At 32.8% G+C, this 27,730-nt stretch overlaps 1 protein-coding gene across 1 annotated transcript in view; it reads right to left on the minus strand.

Annotated features, from left to right (window-relative positions):
- Positions 1-2,315: 2,315 nt before the first annotated feature.
- Positions 2,316-27,730, minus strand: part of LOC126816795 (centrosomal protein of 192 kDa) — a 37,350-nt gene continuing 11,935 nt past the window's right edge. The window contains exons 8-33 of the mRNA XM_050543512.2: positions 27,194-27,450; positions 26,451-26,597; positions 24,799-24,924; positions 24,281-24,491; positions 23,442-23,587; positions 22,558-22,772; positions 20,274-20,426; positions 19,512-19,596; positions 18,960-19,124; positions 17,853-18,033; positions 17,329-17,411; positions 16,709-16,830; positions 16,017-16,141; positions 13,930-14,110; positions 13,333-13,430; positions 12,041-12,098; positions 11,446-11,511; positions 11,122-11,221; positions 9,761-9,926; positions 8,272-8,351; positions 7,535-7,630; positions 6,942-7,064; positions 6,097-6,164; positions 5,789-5,912; positions 4,993-5,051; positions 2,316-4,608 (exon numbers count right to left, since the gene is read on the minus strand). Of these exons, the coding sequence (XP_050399469.2) occupies positions 4,467-4,608; positions 4,993-5,051; positions 5,789-5,912; positions 6,097-6,164; positions 6,942-7,064; positions 7,535-7,630; positions 8,272-8,351; positions 9,761-9,926; positions 11,122-11,221; positions 11,446-11,511; positions 12,041-12,098; positions 13,333-13,430; positions 13,930-14,110; positions 16,017-16,141; positions 16,709-16,830; positions 17,329-17,411; positions 17,853-18,033; positions 18,960-19,124; positions 19,512-19,596; positions 20,274-20,426; positions 22,558-22,772; positions 23,442-23,587; positions 24,281-24,491; positions 24,799-24,924; positions 26,451-26,597; positions 27,194-27,450 (3,377 nt within the window). The 3' untranslated portion in view covers positions 2,316-4,466. The remainder of the gene's footprint in view (positions 4,609-4,992; positions 5,052-5,788; positions 5,913-6,096; positions 6,165-6,941; positions 7,065-7,534; positions 7,631-8,271; positions 8,352-9,760; positions 9,927-11,121; positions 11,222-11,445; positions 11,512-12,040; positions 12,099-13,332; positions 13,431-13,929; positions 14,111-16,016; positions 16,142-16,708; positions 16,831-17,328; positions 17,412-17,852; positions 18,034-18,959; positions 19,125-19,511; positions 19,597-20,273; positions 20,427-22,557; positions 22,773-23,441; positions 23,588-24,280; positions 24,492-24,798; positions 24,925-26,450; positions 26,598-27,193; positions 27,451-27,730) is intronic.

The raw sequence follows: 27,730 nt of genomic DNA on the forward strand, positions 1-27,730 counted from the left end.
GATTTTTAATTATTGGTGTAATCATTGTTTGTAATAAACTGTATAATTAACTGTAATATCCTGCACCAGTATCTATATTTGTAAATATAATATGTGTATTAGATTTATATTTATTTGTGTATTAGATTATACAAATATCTGCGGATTAAATTTATAATTATTTGTGTATTATATTTTGCAATTATTTGCTTATGTAATTGTACAATGATTTGTGTTGTAGAATGTGTGTTTATAATCATTTTACTAGTAGTTAATTTCATTATCTGTCATCCGTGTTAGATTTTTGGATTGTATTATTATTATTAATTATGTGTTAAATTGCTGACCGCTTTGCTTTCGATTTTATAAATGCTGTAAGTCCATGTATGTGAACGTATACTGTTGTCACCGTCGATCAAACGTCTATTCACAAGGTTCCGAATGAATATTAATCGAGTTTTTCAATAATAGGTTACTGCCCCTCCTCCCTTCACGTCCAACATAATTATGTAAGCTTGTTGTCATAAGAGCTATCAATTTCAAACGTTCCGCAGTTATACCCGGGATAGTGGCTATAGATTTTAATGGATTTTTTTCCAATTTGATATGAAGCGTTAGGTTTGTGAGACAAAGAATCGTTAGAGTGAACAGAATATTGATTATCAAATTTGGTGTGAAGCACTGGGATCGGAGAGGATGAACCCTACTAATATCAAGTATTATAAAACTCTCTGTGAGATTAGTGTCCAGAACCGATTTTAACTCGATAGAGATCAAATTTGTTCCAAGCAGAGGCGTAGCCGTGAAATATATATTGGGGGGTTCCGCAAATGAAATTATATAAAATGTTGACAATCTGTGACGCCGGAGGCACGAGGGAGAGTTTGCGAGGGTCACCCTCCCACTCGGGGGGGGGGGGCACCCCAATAAATTTTTTTTAAAAGTTTCAGTCTTCTGTAAACACTGTTTTGGCATATTTTACGGGCATTAAACTAAAACATCGCACCAACATATTGTCATATGTAGAGGTTTTATACAGATAAAAGTATATTCAGACCCCCCCCCCCCCACCCCGAAAAACAATTGGTTCCAAGGCATAAAGAATCCTAATAAAATCTGCTAAACATAAAACTTTTCTTTCAGATACCCTACTGCCAACATTATATCTTTCAGCTGTAGAACCAGCTGTTGTGTGGCGATCTTTATTAACTTGAATAGTGTCTTTGGATATATATTTTTAAAATGTTAATTCGGTTCGTTGTTCATTGACTGGTAAGAGCATATGATTAGCATGACTTGTAGTCTTATTAAGAGTGTTAATCTGGACAATTAAGCGGCGTTTGATAGAAGTTCATTAATATGCTGTACTATGCTAATAATAAAGAGTTGTTGCTTGTTGTTTTCATCTAGGCCTATCATTATTCTTTCAGATGTAGTTGCTTGGTTGTCCACTCTCGGAGCTACGGTATCTAAGTGAGTAAGATGTTGGCTCGCTAACCTGGAGGCCCGATGTTCGGTCCCTGCATTGACCGAGAAAGATCGAGATTTTCTGGCGTGGGTCCCCCTTATCAGTCGTGCAGGAAAAGGGGCATGGCAAGGGAAAACGTCTAGTCCGGGCAAAATCTCCATCAAAGCATTGTATGGCGTATGCCCGCCATCATTAGCCCAGTTGGAACAGAACAGTAGGATGTTAAACCCCATTTCAATTGGTTGCAGACTCCCATGCGTCTACACACCCTCAGCAAAACACAGGATTTACAAAATCCAAAGACCGTTTTATAGCGTGAGTATCCTACAGATTAATGGGGAAGATTCTATACGAAAATACTATAGTATCCTTTAGAAAATTATCGGTATAATGCTGTACTTTGCGAATGGGTAGTATATGATTCTAAAGATTGCTTTTATTAAGTCTTTTATTGGCCGAGAAAGTTCATCCAGATTTTCCCCTTGTCAGTGGTCTAGTCCTTCGGATGAGTTGAAAACCGAGGTCCCGTGTATATATTGGAATGCACATAAAAGATCCCCTGGTAGTTGTAATTCGATATAAGAGTAGGCGATAGTGCCGCTGCCCGGGCAAAATTTCCCTCATAGCACACTCTATGGCGTATGCCCGTCTTCATTAGCCCAGTATAGGAGCAGAACAGTAGGACTTAAACCTCATTTTATTTTATTTCATTTATTAAGTCCTTATTTTGGGAAAGCTATAGTTCGCCAATGATTTCTTCTAAATTGATAAGCTTAATTTTCCTCTATATAGATCAAGTTGTTACACAGAATAAATATAAATTGTCTGGGTGTTATCTAACATAAAAATAATAACACAACTAACTGGATATGAGACAGTTTTAATATAAATTAAATTCTAATTATTACAAGTATTTTCCTATTCACCATAACTAAAAATTAATATCGGAGAAATGGCTTTCCATTCAAATAATGAGAAAATGGAAAATTGTCCTAGTTCTCTTCTTTTTGCTAATTATTTTGTTGAAATTAATTATTGGCCTCAAAATATAATTACAACTAAATAACTGTCAAAAGAAAGAAAATAAAATTTCGTTTTTTATTTGCTTCTACAGAATCCAGCCATGTCTGAGCTGGAAGCTACAGAAATCCTATTTAGACATATAGTTGGCTATGGACTGCAGGACAAAATTCTAGCTTGTATTGTATTTTAAATGTGATCAAACAGTGTCTCTCAAATACATATTTAATACATTTAATGATGTTAACTACAATAAAAAATAAACCATTATCATAACTTTAGCACCAAAATATTTGCTTACAATGTACATAGTTTATACATACAATTAACTCTAAACACATGTAAGACACAAGTTTTTTTTCTGAGATTTGGCATAAACATAAAAGTAATTAACATAATAATAATCTTGTAAATAACAATTTATATATTTAATATTACATGCATTCGTTCATTACTATAGACATTCACCTTCTTAGTCAACATTTATCTATTTAATTTTAACCCTCTAGCACCTGTAAATATTCACTACCCAGTTCCTTAAAGTGATCAATACCCATACACCCCAAGACATAACGAAACTGTTGTTCCTTGGGCTGCTTCAAATCACCCGAGATATGTGAATAGTTTCCATATTATAGGTCCATTTACTAGTTCGTTTTGGGGTGGTCTAAAGCGGAGGACAAACTAGACGAAATTAGCCTACTGTGTCCAGAGCCGTGATGCCGAATTTGTATTGGCCCGAATCAATCGTGTTTGATATTTTCGACCAAATTTTTATTCACAGCATTTGTATTCATCTGGTGTGTCCGGTTCCCCGAAGACAATGCCCGATTGTAGAATCCATTAGCCAATCACTGATGTCAAGAAAGTCATATGATTTTTTTTGAAGACAAAATTGCAACTATCACGGATGTATAAACGCCAATGTCTTCCTCTGCCAATTCTCCAACGAAATTGGTAAAAAAAAACAATGTGTGTCACAGTGACGGATCCAGTTTTTAGCCCAATCACTTCTATTCTCCCACCTCTTTCTACTCAGACCCATACGGCATAAAATTTAAAAAATCACACCGCTGCAGCTATATTTTTCTCTGCCTTGGTCTGTTCCATGATTGATCATGTGACATGAAAGGCGATGCAAGTGACTGGTAAATCTGGTGGAAAATTCGCCTAGTGTGGGCACTCAATCAGCCAAATAAATTCGATGACTGGTGAATCTGGTGGAAAATTCGCCTAGTGTGGGCACTCAATCAGCCAAATAAATTCGGCGCCGATTGATTCCGGCAGAAATTCGCCTAGTGTGTCTTGCCGCTTAAGGCACCCTAATTAGGGAGGATTTGGTCAGTCCTAAGTGCTAAGGGGTTAAAATCCTTTTGTCTTTTTGATCTACATAAAGTCAATCAGTGATGTATATTACTATATAATAACATATGTACATGCTCAAAATGAAACTAAGTCACACAATCTATAAACACTATAAATTTATTCTTTATAAATAAAGCTTTGTTTTGTTATCACAGCCATAGTTTTTTTTATGTATGTATTAAATCACAAAGGTAAGACAAGGATCAAGACAAATTTTATAAAACATTATTGATCTGTAAGTTTAGGATTAAATACTGAACAAACAAGTCTAGGCTCATATTCAATGAATAGGATTGCAATATATAAAAAATATCACAATGTTAATTTGGAAATATTAATCGAAAAGTAGGACTTTTTGTCAGATAATCTGATTTAGATACAAACCTTACACTTAAATTATATTAATAATAATAATGTATATTTGTAAAGCGCCAATCCATTCACAAATGCATGCTCTAGGCACATATTAAGATATCTAAATGCAAGCAATCCTTTTAGACTTCTTGTCTTAATTTGATCATTCAGGAACATCCTACAAATGTAGTCAACTGTTAATATTAGTAAGAGGGATTAGGAAAATGGATTTTCGTGCAATTTACACTTTTATCTAACACTGAATCCTTTCAACTCAACATTAACTTGATTCTGGCTTGCAGTTGCCATATAGTTGAACACTCAGACTATATCCTAAATCAGTTTTAAATACAATAATTCCTTCATATGTTCCCACTCTATCAGGTTTAAATTCTATGGGATATTTCAAAAATCGTCTTTTACTGAAAAATGGAAAAAAATAATGAAAGTCCAAACACTTTTAATAGAACTATAGTTCTTCAAATCAATCAATCAATCAATCAATTCTAATGGTTTCTATTGATTTCACACTGACATCTTTATTTGTCTAAGACAAATATATTGTAATAATAATTTTGCTCTCTTTTTCTACCTGCTTTTTTTTTTTTTTAAACTACACAGATGTGCTTACAACAATTGTAACATCAATATAGTAAATATAATTGACTTTTGATATATATGTCAATGATCTTGTTTAGAATTTCAATTTAAAAAAAATATATATATACTTTAAATTCAGCCAATTGATAGAATATATAGTCCTTTCATAAAAATTATTAAAATATTTAAATTTAAAATTTATTTACCCAATATTAAAATGATGATGTTTTATAAAAAATGGAGGTTGAGGTGGTACTACTTTTACCTAAAATAAAAATACAAGATTTCTGTTAATACATGTGTACCTAAATAATTAAACTGCCATCACTTTAAAAGTACTGATGTGCCATTTTTAGGAATAGGAATCGCCTGCAAACTACAATATTGTGAAAGATGAATCCCTAAAAGGAATATCTGTCCAATAATGGTTCAGTTCCGTTATTATTTACAAAGATATGTGGAATTGAAATTTTATCGATCAATGCTGCTCAATATGAATCCAAGTCTGAAGATTATCTAGCATTCGTATTTTAATTTCTTAATTAAATGTTAAATAATTAATCTGAGTACATATTAGCGTGCATTTAGGTGTCTAAAATTTATATTTTAGCAACAAATGCCAAAGGGACATCATTATTTTAAAGAACTGTAATTGAACAACTAAAAATGTAATTCCCATTGGGTCAGCTGTTCTCAATTGTAATTTAACATGTTTCGTGTATCTAGATATTTGGATAGCACAGAAAGCCTACGTTCACCTGAAAGAAGGTAGGCTTCGATAACTAATAATATAATGACATTCAATGATTCAACACCACCTTGATCTTTTCTAGACTTACATATGGTATTTGCTTCTGTGGCAAGAGTCTTTGTCATGTACAAGCCTGGGATTGAAACCACAACACACAAGTTATGATCTAAAGTGCACATGTTAGACAATTTTTTCTTCAAAAATCAGGTACTTATAGATTTATATCCACTTAGTGTAAAGTATTTACTTACGCCACATATATTATCTGATGCATTTTCAAAAGATATTTTTGTTGCTGTTCCTTTCACTCCCTCAATGCTATCAAAAGTAACTACAGTATCCTTCAAACTAACTGGTCTATCAATAATATCCTTACTGAAATTATTAAACAAATTAATTTATAGTTCTGCATAACAAATTTTTACAAACATTTATATGTTTTAAAATCAATTTATAATTGCATTCTGGTGATGAAAGGTGGCTTAAATCTTGTAATCCCACACCCCCATAATGTATTTAAAAATTATGCTATTTAAATACTAAATTAAAATACACTGACTTCTTGTCTGATGCTGTTGAAACAGATGAATCTCTGTCTCTTGACTTTTCTTCTTTCTTCCTATTTGCCTACAAATAGTATAAAATAGTTTTAATGAAAACCAATGTTAAAGATGCATTCCCACGTAAGTATTCATAGGGTAGTTATTTCCAATAAAAGTATGGCAAAGTTGGTATACCAGTATATGGAAAGAAGAGACACCAAATCTTACTAGAAAAATACTGGATTTCGCCAAAAAAAACTATGGGGTACCGAAGGGACAAAAATGTGAGGCTGTCACTGACTGGCAGCCTGTCTACTTAGTTTACTTAAGGAGCACTACATGTATGTATGTGTTTATTTAATGGCTAGCAGTTGTGAGAACATTGCAATAGCTAAATGTCCAGTGGATTCTCCACCAGTCAAGTAACATGACAAGCAAACAAGGTGGCTTAAAATAGAGTGTGGTACTTTCCTTCCAATTAAAATACTTTGAGATGGATTTGAAGCAACCTTTTGATGAATAAATTTGTTTAATATGTTTTAAGACCAAATATATCACCAATTCACACAGTTTGTACCCAGAAAGGCATCTTTAATATTATCATAACAAAATCATCATTAAAATCCTCATCAATCCACTGTCTAAAACTATCTTAGACACCCAATTCCACAACAGTGTAAACAGTTGTCTTGTTGGATACTTTATTCGAAAATTCTCAGACTTTCTTTGTCACATTACCTGAACTCTGCATTTGTATAAGATATTTCTTTACTGTTCAGGGCTAAAAAATACATATACTGCCCTTTTAACAGCTAGTTTAACAGAGATAATCTTCTTTTATAAATACATTAATTTGAATTACCTCACCAACTAAACTAATTCTAACAGTCATAGAATTATGATGAACAGAAGGATGAATATAACATTGTAAATCCCAATACTGTGTAAACTTTCCTTCTGATCTAGGTACAAACATCAATGGTACCTACAAATAAATAATAATACTTCATCAAATATTCCACTAATACTATTATTATTATTATTGTTAGTTATCTACACATTCACAACTGTGAAAATTACTACATTACACGAAGTATTGGTACAATATGTTCACTTGTCTAAAGCAAACGGTCCCTTAAACAATTTCGTCATAAGTTTTAACCCTTCTATGCTACACATTCAAAGTCTTCAACATTTAGGTCAGTTACAAGGCTCACCGTTTCTTCGTAGCTTACGAAGAGGGGTTGGTGGCATAATATGATAGGTTGCACAGTTTTATGATTAAATAATATCCTCTCTTCAAGGTTCCTTGTGCAGAAATCATTTTAGTCATTTGCTGAAATTATTGTATTGGCTAGTGTAGACTGCATGAAGAACTTCAACAAAGTTACAGGTACTACTCCAAGTAGAAACAAAGTGCGTTAGTACAACAGTATAGATTTAGTATGGACTAACCTGAGCAGTTTGATGAGGTAATAATCGACCAGTCTTTTCTTTAAAAACAAAAACAGAATAAGTAACTCTATAAACATCACTGGTGCTATCAATACCCTGTTAAATAGTAAAATACTGGTTATTATAATACATTATACATTACAAAGAGGTAGCTGTTCTTGCTATAATAGTTTAAAAATAGATTATACAAAATGAATATATTAAAAATTTCTGAGCAAAGTTATGAACATTTGAGGTTTTGACAAGATTTAGCCAAGTACCATTGCTATGATATTTAAAAAAGTATCACTTATCCATTTTAGCATTAAATTACTAAATGACTTGAGTGTTCTAATCCATTTACTTTCTCAACCGTCTGATGGCCTAGAGGAGTTGATTATGGGCATGTCATGTAATTAAATGTCTAAATAATAATCTATATAACATTTGAAGCCAGAAAAAAGACTGCAATAGGCTGATTTAGTTCTTACATAATGTATCTTTAAAGATATCAACACCTCAAACTTTTAAGTTGACATAATGGAAGCCTTGTATTGAGAAAGTTAAGCAGAGTGAATCATAAAATAATGGTCTGAAAAATATGGATGGTACTCAGGTACAAAAAGGCTGAAACTTTGAAGATATTGCCATAATTAGAAAAAAATTAAGGTCACTTTTCAATGAAAAAATTCCATTGAAGGTTTTACAACAGATCTCAACAAGTTCAATAAATAAGTCACAATGAAAATAAACAGTACCTTTGCATAAGCTGGAGCAAATGAGTTAATAGACCATGTCATTGTATCATTTGAAGTGTTGGTAAACTCTAACATTTTACCTACATAATAAAAATATAATTGATTCACACCATTATTTTTTTTCTTAATAATTAAAAAAAAACAAAAGATAAGTTGCCAGGCAACAAAACATACTCCCACAGCAACTAAATCGTCCGGGCAGTCAACAAGTGTTGTCGCATATTTTTACTTCTTTCGGTAATGAAACATTTATAATACACAAAAATCTGATTAAGAGTAACAACTCATGAAGTAATTATCAGAAAACCATTAGAATTTGTTTGGTTTTTATAAAGTTCTGCCCCATGCTAACGTTTAGTATACAAAACTTTTAATATCATGGATTTAGCTGTTCAAGTCATAAAAATTCATTGAAAATCAATATACTTGTTCGTCTCAAGCTCTTAAACTCTGTGTATCAATCTGAAGTCAATCGGATGATAACTTTAGCCTCTAGAGCGTCACAAGATTTTTCAAAGTGATCAAGGGCCATAACTGTGACAGTAATTATCGAAAATCACTGAAAATGAATATACTTCTTTGTCTCATGACCTTAAACACTGTGTATAAATTTAAAGTCAATCGGATATTGTCTTTAGCCTCTAGAGCGTCCACAAGATTTTTCAATGTGATCAAGGGCCATAACTCTGGCAGTAAATATTGAAAATCACTGAAAATGAATAGACTTCATCTCATGACCTTAAACACTGTGTATAAATTAAAAGTCAATCGGATATTAACTTTAGCCTCTAGAGCTTGTGGATGCCGGACCGCCGACGGACGGGGGCGACAACAATATACGACCACATTTCAATGTGGGCGTATAAAAATGATTTAGAATATAAAATGCAGAAGAAGAAAACATCAATATTACACTGGTAAGCTGATACCGTTGACTAACAGAGCTAGGCCTTTTAGAAATCACAATTTCTGTCATTAAATCATAAGTGGTCAGTATTACAGTTGTGTTAATCAGCAGGTGTGTAAGTAGCTGTAAAGGATGTCACTACTAGTGTAAAAGCATGACTATTTTTAACACCTAACACTATTGAATACACAAACCTGGACAATAGAGGTGCATATCATTTAATATAACAGTTTTAACACCTTAGGGACAGAACACTTACTTAATGACTACTGCCTGATTACTACTAACAATTTTAACTAACTAATACCCATAAAATGACGACTTTGATCTATTAGTATTGTATATTTTCATTTATAACAGTTATTTGTTGCTTAGTCAACGATATCCACGTTACAGTGTTAAGAGCTAATTAACTAACCCCGAGTCATTGCTCTCAGTGATAAAAGTGGTCAAGCAAATATTACATGCTGATCAGTTTGCTCCTAGCCATGTACAAACTATAGACCATGACACATGACTCAATGGCACCCCTCATTGACAAAACGATTTGAACAGTACTAATAAAAAAAACCCACCACTTACCACTATGATCACCAACAAATGTTTTAGAGAAAACAAAATGAGTATTAGGAACCTGAAGATATTTATCAATATCTTTCGACACAGGAACCACGCAAGATTCAGTACTATCAGTAGTTGGTATATCAGGTTCATAGGTCAACTCACTTCTTAATTGAACTTTCACCTCCTATAATTTAAAGATAGTTTAGTGAACATTCTTTTTCAATTTGTCGCTGAGCTTTGGAAATGTTCTTCCTGAACTTAAAAACATTTCCTTGATAGTTTGATGAGCATACAGCTATATAACATGACCAAACTAAATAATAATTAATAGTCAAAATAATTGTGAAATTTTTTATTTTAGAATCTTTTATCATTGGTGATGATTAATTAAATCTATTATTGATTCTTTCCAGATTATGTGGATGGCATCAGCTAATTTGAATTTTTTATGAATACAGCTATTTTAAAATCCTTGAATGGCAGTTAGCAATTGAGCACATTAAAAAATGTGTGATTGAAAACAATAAGAGAATACTTGTCGAAACGTTGTGCTACATTTCTATAAACTAGTGATTTTCCATAAAAATTGTGCATTTTTTTTAGCTATTTTAAAGTTTGCAAATAAATTCTATTTTCTGAACATTTTAATTTAATAACTGCTTACATAGGGTTCTACAGACTTTCATCCCATACAAAACATGTATTTGGTTGTCTCAATCGATTGAATAATAATTATTTAAAAAAAATAGCATTTGGTTTAATTTTTCATTGAGCTACATAGATATACTGAGAGTATTGTATTGTCGTGATTATCGTCCATGAAATCAGCCGAGTCATAATAACTAAGTGTTTGGGAAACTGAATAATGATCATATCTCTTGTAATATTGAATGGCATGAATTGCATGAATTTATTTCTGATGGTATGGATCATTAAACATACATTATGCAAGAGCTAAATCTGCCTATTGCAGGTTTTTCTTTACGCCTGAAATGTTATCTAAATTATTATTTATTGGATTAGATTCCGATTTGCTGTTTGACTTCTATTCATGATATATTTATGAAATGGATAATCGAGACTATGTTTTTTATCATACCGACTTTAGTAATGATGATCGCAACTAGGCCGAAAATTCAATCAATAAAATCTCGGTTCAGTGTTGATCAATTTTACTGAAATTTTCAGCAAATTCCCTTTACATTATCTAGTTTTTAACTATTATTTAGTATTATAGTGAGAACTGCCAGCTCTTTATCTAATCTCCCATAATGTATCTTTAACTATTTGATAATTGCTACATTACATTGAGAAATTTATGATTTAACTTAGTCTTAAATCTTAACCTGGACATATCTATCATTGTAGAATTTACTTACTTCAAATTGTTCATTACAACAAACAACTACAGCTCCACTCCATGGTAATTTAGATAAATTCAGATTGGTGTGAGGAGAGATGGTTACCATTATGTTGGATCTAGAAAAGGAAAATAAAGCAATAAATGAACAGAGGTCGAACACAAATTAAAGAATTGACAGAAAAGTTTGTTGTGCTTCTGATAAATCAATCATAAGAATGATATATGGGGCTGGGTTATATAATTATGGTCACTATACATGTAGGTACTTTTCGATCTCATAACAGAAATAAAACATTTTAATTTATCTTTTTATTGCTACAAATCAAAAGATATTCCATACTTGGCTTTAACAATTCCATGTTCTGGGGAAACTGTAAACCAATGACCTGGCCATGACATTTCATACCTTGAAAACAAAAAATATAAAGTATAAAAGAACCATACTCTGTAGTACTGTTGTAATACTCTGTATACTTTTATAATACTGTTGTACTGTAATACTGTTACATCATATTATACTGTTGTATTGTAATACTTTATAGTACTGTTATATTGTAATACTACACCTATTGTATTGTTATTGTAATACTGTTATACTTTATAACACTTGTATTGTTATACTTTATAATACTGTTGTATTGTTATACTTTATAATACTGTTGTATTGTAATACTACACCTATATATTGTATTGTTATACTTTATAACACTGTTGTATTGTTATACTTTATAATACTTTTGTATTGTAATACTACACCTATATATTGTATTGTTATACTTTATAACACTGTTGTATTGTTATACTTTATAATACTGTTGTATTGTAATACTATTGTAATACATTTGTATTGTGATACTTTATTGTACAATAGTTATAATCAATAAAAGGACAAGAAAATAAAAAATGTCTCAATAAAATCAAATTAAACTACTTACTTGATATCTCTAGTAGAGAAGTTAATAATCTGAAAACATACAGATTGTGTTTGCTTTCCTAAAATAAAACAAATTTTCATATATAATAATAATAATATAGACAGATGAATCAGGGACAGTAGAAATTATGTGTTGGTCCTATAGTAGAACAAAGGGAATATGATAGAATAAGTAAATTGTTACAAATTAACAAGATATACTATATATAGATGATAATGTACACAAGGGCTCTGGTTTCAGTCAGTGAAATGGACCAGTTGTCATTCAATTTAAGTGCCAAGGAAATAGAATTTTTTTAAAATTTAACAATGAATACTGTTAAAACCCTTAAATGTATATATAATCAAGTGGGATAATGCTAAAAAATTGTCATACTCTCTGAAAACATAATTTGTCATACTCTCTGAAAAACATAATTTGTCATACTCTCTGAAAAACATATTTTGTCATACTCTCTGAAAAACATATTTTGTCATACTCTGAAAAACATATTTTGTCATATTCTCTGAAAAACATATTTTGCTAATTTGAGCCTGTCTGAGGTAAATAAAATACATTAAAAATTGACAGGTTAGCAAAGTGTTGAAGTGAGGGCCATGCTATAGGTTATTTATGTCATAGGCTGTTCTAATTATTAATCAGTAGGTAAAATATCATGTCAGGATGCTTGAGTACATCTTTCCTCTAAATCTATAAAGGCAGTAAGCGTACAAACTGGGTGATTTGATGATATATTTTTAATCTATGAAAATTTTGCTTTAAATTTAAATCCTTCTTAAAACATTGTATTCGCAAATGAATACCCTTTGTTTGTGTCACGTAACTTGGCTGACACGGTACCTAGCAAGGGTGTGAAGCCGGAGGAGAATTCATTGCATATACAAGACGATGTTGTCTTTAAACGCTGGTCTTTTATTATAAATATTGAAGCCTAATTAAATTGTCAGATTATCCACTGCCCACATCTTTTTCCGTTGGTTTAATCTCAGAAATTGTTGTACGCCTAAGCTCACCATCTAGTTTATCAACATGTAAATCAAGTGCTCACTAAGGCGGAGAAATCAGACAAACTTGGACGCCACTCAAGCAGACATCCCTAATCGTCAAGTTGCCGGTTAAGGAAACCCTTACATTTTTTACCTGTATGCGCTCCATGGATGTTTTTCAGAGAATCCAGTATTTTTCTAGTAAGACTGGATGTTCCTACTTTCCACATATACCAAAATTGCCATACTTTTATTGGAAATAACCACCCAATGAATACTTTTGTGGGAAAGTATCTTTAAACTTACCATCTCTGTTTACATTACATATTAATTGCTGTGGTAGAACGGACCAATCACAATCTTTCTCTCCAGGATGTTGACGTTTATCGGATTGAAGACTGCTTCTATTTAATATAAAATATACCAAGATAAAAAAACTTTATTGATGATTGCTTGATATCTTAGCAACCTAACAAAATTTTTACTTTTCTCTTTATTATTCAATCCTATCAAATGAGTAGTCAGTTGGGATTCTTAGTTGTACTTGTATTTCTATCATAAATACAGTCAGTTATGTGGGATTCTTAGTTGTACTTGTATTTCTATCATAAATACAGTCAGTTATATTGTATTCTTAGTTGTACTTGTATTTCTATCATAAATACAGTCAGTTATGTGACTTATTTCACCATTTTGAATATGCATGCATAAACACAAACTAAAGTTTTATAGTATTGCTCCCAAATCTTTCAGATATGTGTGAAAATGGATAATTGCCAAATCCAGATTCCCACTGAGTAGATCCGATCAGCCCAAAGGACGAACTAGACATCAAATCACAGACAAATATGTAATTATTGTTAAAATTCAAAGGTTATTTGTAATATTTTCACATATAATTACCTATTGTTTGTAGGATAATCTGATTTAACTACTTCTCCATGTGATCGTCTAGTTTTAGGGTAAACTTGTGGTGTACAAGTCTCTAGTTTAACTACAGGATGACCTATCAATGCTAGTGATATATGAGCTAGATTCGAATAAAACAAATCTATATCACTATCAGAATCATTTACACCATATCCTGAAAAATAATAAAGAAACAAACTTTACATCTTATGTTTGTAGTTGAATAGTTCCACAATTTCATCATTAGCCTTGCACTGTATCTCACTAAACAGCATAATAGCTAAATTCTTTAATATTCTTTATAGACTGTTATTAAGATTCCACGACATTAAATCTAAAGAACTTATTCTTAGGGGTCATTCTGTGTCAATTCACCCAATAAGATAAACCGTACCTCCTTAAGGAAATTAAGAAAAATTATGTAAAATGTATATAAAAACTGGTCGTTCTTGCTATATTAGTTCAAAAATAGATAATGCAAAATATATATATTAACCAGCGGCTGCCAGGCAGGATACGCCCACATTTTCGAGAGATGGATAGAGAACAAGCTAAAAAGAAAGTGATTTTTCCTACAATCAAGGGCCATAATTCAGGAAATTACAATTCGATATGCGCAAATATTGAAAGGAACCGATATCTTTGTGTTATAAAATTACATTTCAAGTTTCAACAAAATTGGATAAAAATTGTGACCTCCATAGGATCCACAACCTTGATCGTACAATCAGGGGCCATAATTCAGGAAGTTACGGTCCGATATGCGTGAATATCGAAAGGAACCGAGATCTTTGAGTTATACACTTACATTTCAAGTTTCAACACAATTGGATAAAAATTGTGATCTCTATAGGGTCCACAACCTAGATTTACCGTATTTTTACGCTATTTGAGAACGAACGGCGGCCATTTTGTCTGTCAATTTTGGACCGATTTTCACGAAATTCAAACTCGGTTGTTCTTAGGGTGTAACGGTGGTATAATAATACATTTTTTTAACTTGGATAAAAATTATGACCTCTATAGTGTCCACAAGCTAAAAACGCGATTTTTCGTACAATCAGGGGCCATAATTCAGGAAGTTACGGTCCGATATGCGCGAATATCGAAAGGAACCGAGATCTTTGGGTTATAAACTTATATTTCAAGTTTCAACAAAATCGGATAAAAATTGTGACCTCTATAGGGTCCACAAGCTAAAAACGTGATTTTTCGTACAAACAAGGGCCATAATCCATGAAGTTTCGATCCGATACATGCCAATATCGAAAGCAGCCGAGATCTGTCGGAGATAAACCTATATTTCAAGTTTCGTCAAAATCGGATAAGAATTGTGACCTGTAGAGGGTCCACAAACAATTGTGGACGGACAGGGGCGACGACAATATACGTCCACATGAAAATGTGGGCGTATAAAAATTTCATTCAAATTATTTTATTCTGAATGAAATTATCACCGTTGAAAGTTTTGACAAGATGTGGCATAAACTGTTTATTATGAGAACATGTTTTAATCTGTTTAAATCTTCACCATTTACCAGTAAGCACAATAAAAAAATACACCACAATTTATATAGAAAACAATCACTGGTTTGTATACATATAGCAAGATGTTTCGACATGTCTTCTCTTATCATTATCAAGCTTGTGTAGTGTATAAACGAGTGTTTGCTTTCCATATAAATTGTGGTGTTTTTGGGTTGTTTTTTTTTACAGAACTACTTGGTCCTTCACAGCTTTTTTGTTTCCGTTACTAATTCATAGTAAAGGACAATCTGATTAATCATCTATTGATTAACCAGTCAACAAACTTGACATTTTTTATAAGATAAAACACTTCAGTTTTGTTGCAACAATCAATACAAAGCATTTGATAAAAACACTCCAAACAACCATATTGGCATTGAAGAGGGGACGAGGGAGGGAAGGGATGGTTAAATTGGCAAGCTATTTATAGAGGGGGGTGGGGGGAAGGGATGGTTAAATTGGCAAGCTATTTATTGTGTTAAGAATTCAATTATTCATTCAAACACAAGTTATTTATCTGAATTTCTAGATGAGAAAACCTACATAATAATTACCTTCACTAACAATTTTTTCACCCAAATCACCATAGTAACTGACATCAAAATTCACTTTCTGTAAAGGCTGATCAATATGTACTTTGTGAGATTTTTTACCTGGCTTCACTGGTTTATTGATGGCTCTAAGGTTTTTATGTAAAATACAATATTTATCATTAGTCTAACATTTTTTAAAGATACAATGGGATTCTCTGCATAAAGTTCAATGGAATTGCCAAGAAAAATATCCAATTAATATGTCTGTTCTCAGGAAACAAAATCGTGTCATAGAGCTACAATGGCTGATGTATGAGTCAGATACAGAACACACATATAGAAATGCATAATTTTGGAGCTTCAATCTGGATCTATATGACAAATAATTTTTCTTGTATCAGATATTGTTTCTTTCTCTGGATTTTCCTGTGTACACAATGGCATAAAAGAACCCTGAGCAGTTGCAATTCGAAGAGGAGTAGGTGGTAACACTGCTGTCTGGGCAAAATTTCCTCTATCGAACACTGGATGGTGTATGACCATCTTCATTAGCCAGGTTTTTGAAGAACAGTAGGATGTTAAAGCCCATTTCATTTCTCAGAATATGTTTTACCCAGATATTAGGTCTTTTTTAGAATTTTTTGTTGTTGTTTTTCTATAATTAATAATACATCCTTTATGATATAATAGAACTTCCAAGTTTTAAAACAAACCTTCTGTATTTTTGTCGGCTAACCTCATCACCATGATAAAATGCAACTGTAGCAACCACCTCTTTCTCCCTATAACAAGCTGCTACTTCTCGATCAGACGGACAAAAAGCTATATGAACACTCTGGAATAAAAATATATCAACCAGTAAATAACACTTTCTACTTTTCAAACATGGGAAAAACATTTCTGTCAATGCCCAAGTATAACACATACTTTATCCCCTGGGCTACCCCCCCCCTGTAACTTTTTCCAGCACTTTCAATGCACAATAGATCATTGTACTTATTGAAACACGGCCCATCCTGTATATTGGTGATTTCAGTAATTTGTCTGAAGCTGTTTGAATATAAAGAGAGAGAAATGGGGTTTAATGTCCACTCAACACAAACTAGGTCATTTCGGGACTAACACATGGTTCAATTTTATTTCAATAATTCACTTGCACGTAGGGGTCTTTAGCAGTGGGAGGAAACCGAAGGACCCGGAGAAAACCCACGAGGTTGGACAGGCAACCCTACTCCTTGTCACGTACAACCGGGGAATCGAAACCCCGCCAGTTGACTCATGCTTGAATATAAAAAGATTCTCAATAAAAATGTACAGTTTGGTCGAGACTCACCTTTGTTTCTTTAGGTGATAGAATAAATTCATTAGGATCAATGGCTATTCTACCGGGTGGCAGTGTCTGTTTTAACTGTAAATCTACAGATAAAAAAATGTATAATCATGGTAGAGTGACACAAATAACAGCAAATTCTACAAAAGAAACATAATTCATTTAAACTATTCAAATATATTCTTACAGGTTTACCTATAAAACTTTTCTAGAGTTTTTAAACTAAATTGAGAGACTATTGTCCTATTGAGAAAGATCCTTCTCATAACAAGCACCATCTGTGAAATGACGATTAATAGGTGTCACTTCTTAAAAGCATTCAATCACTTTATCAGGGAATCTGCAGGATACAAATAATGTAATATGTTGACTTCTAGACAGCAAGACAAAATACCTAATAAAAAAATCAACTTCATTTCCGTTTTGGTGCCATATTTTCACTAAATTCTTAACCATATAGTTTCCATAAATTTGGAAGTGATAGAAAACACATTGAATATCTTTTAGTTTAATGAAATGAAAATTACCTGTGAATGAAATGGCTTTAACAAATGCTGCTCTATGTCCAGTGTTAGTAACTGATACATTATGCATATCACTACTACCTAGAGTAACTTCCCCTACATCTAACCAAAATCGGGATGTTCCAGTGTGGTGTACATCTTTTAATGTAACAGAACTAACTCCACCATAACCAGACAATGATATCTGTTTAAAATAAAGATAAACAATCAGTATAGGATGTTTCCAATTGGGAAGCGTAGATTATAATCCATGAGTGACATTTAGCAATTGAGCACAATAAAACACGCCACAATTTATATAGAAAACAAAATGAAATGAAATGAAATGGAGTTTAACGTCCTACTGTTCTGCTCCTAACCTGGGCTAATGAAGACGGGCATACGCCATACAGTGTGCTATGAGGGAAATTTTGCCCGGACAGCGGCACTACGGCCTACTCTTATATCGAATTCCAACTGCCAAGGGATCTTTTACGTGCACGCCAATGTGTACACGGGACCTCGGTTTTTCGTCCAATCCGAACGACTAGACAGCTTTCCTTGTCAGCCCCTCCGTCCTGCATCACTGACAAGGGAGAACCACGCCGGAAAATCTGCATGAACTTTCTCGGCCAATGCAGGGATCGAACACCCGACCTCCAGGCTAGCGAGCTAGCGTCTTACCCACTTAGCCACGTGATCCCCTATAGAAAACAATCATCGGTTTGTATACATATAGCACAATGTTACGTCAAGTCTTCTTTTATTGCTATCATGCACAAAATGTTATATAACTTCCAATCAGTGATTGTATTCCACATAAAATGTGTGGTGTTTTTAAGTGTATAATGTAACTAGTATAGCTCCTTCAACTGATGATAATTGACATCTGCACAATGAAATAAAAGAAATATTTCATTTGTCAATTTATCAATAAAACCGGCTAATCTAATATAAAACAAAGAACACCAATTAAAAAATATGTGATATTTAGTAAGTAGAAAACCTGCATGTTTAGAATAAAATACATTTGAAAGACCATGTTAAAATTCATATATTTATTCATACGAATTATAAAAATATTAATAATGTCTGAATTATTTCGACACAAATAAATAAATTTATTATTACCGAGAATTTAGCATTGCAGTCATATGGTTTAATAACTAGCTTGCCATTACTGGTTTCTACTCTAGTTGGTGAATATACAACATAGACTGGAAATTTCTCCTGTGGCTGGATAATAACATCTCTATGTAGACTTCCACTACTAGTCTGATTTGAAGTCAGCTGAAACTGGAAAATGTATATCAAACTAACAAGTTGATTATATAGTTCGTAAAATAATCAGGAATTGATGCTTCAATAGTATACTTGGATGTCAGAAATTATTTACGCTCTCTTGAAATTAACATATGGCATTTCTATGGCAGGAATTTTGACAAATGTCTTTTTCTACCTCAAATTTCATCTGCCAGGGATCTTTCCACTATGAATTTGTATAACAGGATTTAATATTGCATGCCTTCAAAATGACCAGACACATTTTGCATGTCAGACTGGTTGTTGGAATCTGGCATAAAAGAAAAAAAATCTCTTCCTGGCACTTACAGGAATTCAAACCCACGTTATTGTCATCATTTCTTTAAGAAATAATAAAGTTATAAAATTTTAAAGTTATACCTGGAAAGCATTAGAAGAGGACCTGATTTCAACACGTAATTTTAAAGCCTGGTGAGCATTACTCTTTAATGTAACTCTTAGTTGTCTAGAATGTAAACAGATATACAATTTAAAATAAAAGAAACCCAACCAAAATAGTTTTAAAAAATATTTAGATAGTCTCAGGCACCCAGAACCTCCTAGTCTTCAACGTTCGTAGGGCCTGGGACGGTTGTCTATATTTGACGAAAAGTTCCATTGCCCATGTGGTTATTTATCCAATATATTTGGCCAAGTCAAGTAAGAGTTGCGCCCCTTCCCGAAATAAATCCCATCATTCATGCATTATTATAAACAAACATGAATCATGACAATGAATTAGGATTAATATAAAAAAACATAGATATGGCTCACGAAGAGAAAAATTTTACAATAAAAAAATTAAGAGTGTTCGATATTGAACTGGCAATGCAAATGGATTTTTTGAAATGTCAATTCTTCAATTAATTTCATGGGCATCGACATCTTGTTTTAGGACTAGTTAATTCCTTTAAACTTTGTTCATGATAACGTAAAAGACCGGATAATCAAGCCAATGACCTATTATTCTCAAATGTTGAAAATATTTGTCTGGATGATAGAGACTAATATTTTGACAATATAAACAAATAAATGTACCAAATCTTTCAACCCGCTATTGAGGTAAAAATTTAAAACAAATGGTGATGTGAAAAGTATCGAATAATAAAGCCATTAATCAGGAACCATAACTAAAGTACTCACTTTGCTCTTCCCAGAGCCACCCCACCAAATGGTAGGGTATGTTTATCACTAAGTAATAATGGTCCAGCAGGTGGAGCTACCTCTTGTATTAGTTCACCTTGTATAGGTATTTCATATGTTGGTCCATCAGGCTCTAATCCCATCAGTAATAAACTACAAGTAAAACTGTATTAAAATACACACCAGATTTAATCTAACAACAATGCTAGAGACTTTTGTCAGAAAAGTCTGGAACAGGGTCCATCAACTTCTTTTTTGATAATGCAGGTCTTACTTAAATTCAATCTCTTGTTGCTGATGCAAGGTGAAATATGCAAAAGATCAATCTAGTCTGATAATACGGAACTAATATTAGGATCAATATTGTTTTGTTGACAGATTAGGTTAATCTAGTTGAAAAATATGTAATTAAAAATAGGATCAATATTGTCCTGTTGAATTTTTTTTGGCTAATCTAGTCTAACAATTAGGTTGAAGGCTATCATGTGTTAGGCCTAGTGTGAGATACAAATTTGATTAATTTTTACGATGAGCTAAAACACCTTTAAGACACTGACTTAGAACTTTTTGACTCCCAAAGTCTGTGTGCATTAGAAAAGAAACTGATAAATGTATATATCGATATATGTATGCAATTTTTAATTACTATGTTGAAACTTAGTCTTAGGTTTATTTATGTATCTGAACAAATAATTTCTACTCAAAATTTAAATTTCTCACACATCAAATTACTTGTAAATGTTTTCATTCACATTTTGACAACAAACAAATATGGACTGTAACAAATCTAGGAAATAACAGAGATTGTGAACAAAAAAATATCACCATACTATAGACCAGGAACTGCCTAGGACTTCATAATAAAACATCTTGGAATAGAGACATATCAAACAAGTCTGTTAATCGATGTCAAATTGTCCAAGGAAACAACTCATGAAGTAATTATCAGAAAACCATTAGAATTTGTTTGTTTTTTATAAAGTTCTGCCCCATGCTAACGTTTAGTATACAAAACTTTTAATATCATGGATTTAGCTGTTCAAGTCATAAAAATTCATTGAAAATCAATATACTTGTTCGTCTCAAGCTCTTAAACTCTGTGTATCAATCTGAAGTCAATCGGATGATAACTTTAACCTCTAGAGCGTAACAAGATTTTTAAAAGTGATCAAGGGCCATAACTGTGATAGTAAAATTATCGAAAATCACTGAAAGTGAATAGACTTCTTTGTCTCATGACCTTAAACATTGTGTATAAATTTAAAGTTAATCGGACATTGACTTTAGCCTCTAGAGCATCCACAAGATTTTTCAAAGTGATCAAGGGCCATAACTCTGGCAGTAAATATCGAAAATCACTGAAAATGAATAGACTTCATCTCATGACCTTAAACACTGTGTATAAATTTAAAGTCAATCGGATATTAACTTTAGCCTCTAGAGTGTCCACAATATTTTTCAAAGTGATGAAGGGCCATCACTCTGGCAGTAATTATTGTAAATCGCTGAAAATCAATAGGCTTCTTCATCTCATGACCTTAAGCACTGTGTATAAATTTAAAGTCAATCGGATATTAACTTTGGCCTCTAGAGCGTTCACAAGATTTTTTGAAGTGATCAAGGGCCATAACTCTGGCAGTAATTATCGAAAATCACTGAAAATAAATAGACTTCTTCGTCTCATGACCTTAAACACTGTGTATAAATTTAAAGTCAATCGGATATTGACTTTAGCCCCTAGAACGTCCACAAGATTTTTCAAAGTGATCAAGGGCCATAACTCTGGCAGTAATTATCTGAAATCGCTGAACATCAATAGGCTTCTTCGTCTCATGACCTTAAACACTGTGTATAAATTTAAAGTCAATCGGATATTAACTTTGGCCTTTAGAGCGTCCACAAGATTTTTTGAAGTGATCAAGGGCCATAACTCTGGCAGTAATTATCGAAAATCGCTGAAAATGAATAGATTTCTTTGTCTCATGACCTTAAACACTGTGTATAAATTTAAAGTCAATCGGATATTAACTTTAGCCACTAGAGCGTCCACAAGATTTTTCAAAGTGATCAAGGGCCATAACTCTGGCAGTAATTATCGGAAATCGCTGAAGATCAATAGGCTTCTTTGTCTCATGACCTTAAACACTCTGTATAAATTTAGAGTCAATCGGATATTGTGGGCGTATAAAAATATGAAATTGCAACTTTAATATTTTTATTAAACCATTGGTAAGAGCAATAGAGTATGCTAAATTATCAAACATAAGAAATAAACATAACTTACCTATCATAGGTACAGATATTTTTATCTTTAGGTTCAAAGTTCACTGTAACTTCTCGTTCCTGACAGGCAGGTATTTTCAAAAATCGTGGAGTTACTGGAAATATGTCAGAAAATTGAGGCACAAACAAGGAGACCTCCATACCAATGTTTCCTGCGTTTTTTAATTTAAAACTCTTAGCACATTTCTTTCCAAATACAGAAGACAATTTAATTTTCTGAAAGGGAAAAAAAATATAATCAGAAACATTATAATAATAAATTTTTTTTTATTGAGGGCTTTTTCTTACTGTCTAAAAGCTTGATGCGTGATGTAGCACTATAGGAATCCTGTGCGAGCTACAATATTATGAAAGTGTAATCTTTAGTAGAAATATCAATTCAGTTCTATTCTATTCAATATTTACAAAATTATGATAAATTGTAATTGCATCGATCTATGCTACTTGCATGCAACAAGATACAGCCATCTAGCTTTGATTTTGTTTCCTTAATTAAATCAATCTGAGAACAAATTTTGCGTGGATTAAGCCGTGAAGAATTTTATATTTTAGCGAAAATGCAAATCCACCCTTTAATTGATGATTGTAATAAAAATAATTGTCTATAGTGTTTCATTGAATTCAAGAATTGACAGATCGGATTTACACATTTGCAATCCAGGTTTGTTTCTCTGATTTCTTTTCATAATATTTCTTTCAAGACACATTCCCTTGATTTTAATTGGGTCATTTATTAATTAGGTCATCCTGGTCCCCTCCCCCCAAACACACACAAAAACAAAGACTTATTTTCCATTTCAAAATATTTACTGGCTTAAAAAAAGTGTTGGAACAAAGAACATTTTCGACTGACAGTAGATATTGTTATTTATAATCAATACTTACGTCTAGATCTATTGGTGTATGGAGTTTAACCATGCCTACTTCAGCTTTTAATACAACACTTGTGATTGGTGGAATATTAGGAATATTTGTGTCAATCTCAACATTTACTTGAGCTTCAAACAATTCTGGAGGACAGTGAGACAGTGCTGAAATAATAAAACAAGATTTGAAATTAAATACAGTTTCTCTTCTTCATTTTTTGTTTTTAATCTTAAAAGAACCTAGATGAATTACGAGAGACACCAAAACCTCAAAAGTTTTATGCATAACTAATAAAAATTTCACAAATTTGTCTTTTAATTGCTGGCAAAATATCACAAATTAATCAAACAATTTGAATTTATTACTTTCTTCATTGACAGATTTAAAATATTTTGTTTCTTGTGATGAGTATTGGAATTTGTCCCAACTCCATACAAATGCATTATCAGATATCGCATAAATTTGGGTGCCCCGGTAGCTCAGTGTGATTGGCAATGCATCACTAACCAGTGTTGGCAGAGAAATTTCCTCTGGATTTTCCCTGTTTATTTCCACTTATCAGTAGTGCAGGAAGTAGGGCCTGGCAAGGCAGTGTCTAATCATTCAGAAACAGGACCAAAATAAATTAGGTTCTGCGTATACATTCAAGTGAAAGAACCCTTTGACACTCATCAAAATTAATCAGTCAGCTTTAAACTGGATACAAGTACAAATTAGATGATTTTTGGTGATTTTAAACGATTTTTACAAATGTTTAAACAAAGATTTGATATTAAACGAATGTGAAAGAAATTAGTGTTAGATATACAAGATTAAATGATACCTGGGTTACAGTGTATTAAGTTGTTATAATTTACCTCTATCTGATTGTTTACGTGGTGGTTTACAATAGATTTTAATTTCTTCTATACTAGATGACCGTCTGTCACCGTAACCCTCTAAACTTAAACTCATTGCATTTTTACCAAAAACCGGAGAGATGGGTCTGCTTCCTGTTGAACACATAGATATTTCTGGTGATGTTATGTCTTTATCAAAACTAAAACAATGCCAAGATGATGATTTCACCTGTAATATATCAACAAAATACAATTACTGTCTGAATACATGCACCTAGAATTTTAATATGACACATGTGGTCTCAGGTAACAAGTCTGAAGCTATTCATTTAACAAAAGCTGCATGTCCATAGAGTTTATGTAGTGTACATGACAGTACCAAAATGCAAAAAAAAAAACAGCTATAATAATGAGTTCGGTAGAGCCACAGTGCAGAAAAAATTTGTTGCCTTTAAGGAGCACTCAAAAACTGAAAATAGTTAAAAGAATCAATAATCAAATAAATGGCACAAAATGAACAGAGATATTAAACGTACATTAGTTATAGATAATCGAACTGGTACAGATCCTTTATTCAAATTGCGCAGTTGAATAGATGACATACGACAAGATCCAAATGCTAACTGACCAAAATATACCATTCTATCTTCTTTTGTTATAACCTATAAAATAAAATCACTAGAATCAGTAATCCTTGTTGAACAACCCATCTGGTATCTAGTCCCAAGTATAATTTACAAATCAATGTGGGGGGGGGGGGGGAGGGGAGAAATGGGGTTTAACATCCACTGACACAAACTAGGTCATTTCGGGACTAACATATGGTTTAATTTTATTTCAATAATTCGCTTGCGAGTAGGGGTCTTTAGCAGTGGGAGGAAACCGGAGGATCAGGAGAAAACCCACGAGGTTGGACAGGCGACCCTACTCCTTGTCACGTACAACCGGGGATTTGAAACCACGCCAGTTGATTCAATAACAGGCCTTATGACAAACCTGCTGACAGGACACAACAGTGATAGGATTTAAAAAAATTTCTTGTCGGACATTTTTTCCCAAAAATAAAGGGGCATAACTCTTATCGTGTTTTCAAAACACAATTAAGAATCACGTGTCAACAAAATATATTCAAATTCATATGTAAAAAAAATAGGTGCACCTCGTTATATTTCATGTTTAAAACCCGTACGGTATTCAAATTTATGTCAATAATATTCCTACAAAATTACATGACATCGTAATACTATAGAATGGCAGCGTGCCGACTGCTGCCGATCTGTTTCAAACTCCCCCCAAATTACCGTATTTTTCGAGTTATACGTCGGTACGTATACATCTCTTAATTTCATGTGTCTCGCGAGATTTGTACTTTTATTTTAATTACTGAACTATATAACTTATAAGCGCCATATGCGTGTGTGTGAAACATCTTTATTTAACTTCGGCTTCCACCGAAAATATATCACAGACAAGTTATCGGATACAATGTATGTTGATTTGAGGTGTTATATACTATCAGGATATGTGACATATATGACTAAATTCTACGTGTTATTGTCCGACACAAAGGAGATTAAAACGTGAGACAATAGAGAAATCACGGGTTAATCAGATTAAGTTTATAATCACTCTTCTTGGATTGATATATCATCCGACAAAGGAGAAGCAATGACTTCTGTTCAGGATTGATTTGATGAATTGTCCGATAAATAATTAAGTCAGCCAATCAAGGCAGAATAAGTAGTTAATCAAGGTAGGTGTGTAGACGATATAACACAATAAATAGTCGATCACTTAATTACCTAATCAATCCAGCCTATTATCAACGATAATCGGGTTGCACGGTAGTTATACACTCAGTACACTATATTAATTTTGGAATTTGAATATTATTCCCCATGTCTTGATGTCCGATTTGGCATATTCCCGGTGGGACAATTTTGGGCGTTTCGAAAAAAGATTCAGACAAGTCCGGAATATACGGGTAAAATCCCATCACTGGGACACAATATACATACACCACAAACAACAATTGCACATATCAAATCCAGTGAATGGATTGATCGATAAATAAATACATTAATAAGTATTGAGTAGTGAAATTATTAACAATGAACAATCATATATCTTTGCAAGCCTTGTTAAAAGGGACTGATCATTGAGACTTCTAATATAATTATAATTTCACCTGTACATTGGGTTTTTCTGAAATGGCTTGTAAAGTGACTTCAACAGGTATTCGACTGGGAGGAACAACAACATCCCTTAGAAATGGTTTTGCATAGATCAGTAGTTGAGCTACAAAAGCTCCAGGAATTCTGGGTAGAAACATTACCTGTAATAAACATAGATGGTGGTTTTATCAAGTAGTCTACATAATCATTACGTATCTGATGAAGGTCGACAAAGACCGAAACGTGTAATCATTAAATCCTTTCTTATCAACACAGCCTGTTAGGGGATCCTTTATTGATCCTGGAGATAGCAGTTGCTCCAGAGATTACATCCACCTACCTCACCATGCAGGTTTTAGCGTTTTTTTCGCCATCCAGCTGCTACATTACACATTCACACAATTACGTGATACTTAAAACCTGTTACACAGATTGTCATATTATGCTATATGTAAACCCACATTATGATGCTATAAGTATGCAAGCAATTAAAGAAATCTTTCTACAATATACAATACTTTGAATGCATCACAAATATTAAAAAATAGTTATAGTAAAAACAATTACATTTCCCAAACATTCCTCATAGTGAACATGGTATTGCGCCAAAACTTCCTCTTTAAGGCTATGCAAAAAAAATCTCAATATCAACATGGTTCTTTCTTATGACCTATGAACAATCCCAACAAATGTCAGCAGTTCTGTGCTGAATTGTGTTCAAAATGTAGATATCTAAAATTGTCAATGATGTACTTACAGATATATGTTCTGTGGAATTAGGTTCAATAATAACTTTAGATTTTAATTCAAATGGTGAATGTTTATCAGGATCGACAGGTTGATTATTTATACTCAGATCTTTTATAAGTAATGAACATTCCTGCCATCTTGATGTTGGGTTGCTGATAGGTAAATTAGCACTTAATGCAATACCAACACAACTAGATTCTGGGAAGGTAAAAACAGATGGCACTTCTAGTTGCGTCAACTGTTTAGGAGTGGCCATTAGTACACCTAAAAAAAAAAAACCAACAATGTACAAAATATATCATACCTTATGTAAAAAGAGAACACACTTTGAGAGAGAGAGAGAGAAATGGGGTTTAACGTCCACTTGACACAAACTAGGTCATTTCGGGACTAACATATGGTTCAATTTTATTTCAAAAATTCGCTTGTGCATAGTGGTCTTTAGCAGTAGCAGTGGAAGGAAACCAGAGGACCCGGAGAAAACCCACGAGGTTTGACAGGCGACCCTATTCCTTGCCACGTACAACAGGGGAATCGAAACCAC

Source organism: Patella vulgata, chromosome 3 (assembly GCF_932274485.2).
Source record: "Patella vulgata chromosome 3, xgPatVulg1.2, whole genome shotgun sequence".
Taxonomy (NCBI): domain Eukaryota; kingdom Metazoa; phylum Mollusca; class Gastropoda; family Patellidae; genus Patella; species Patella vulgata.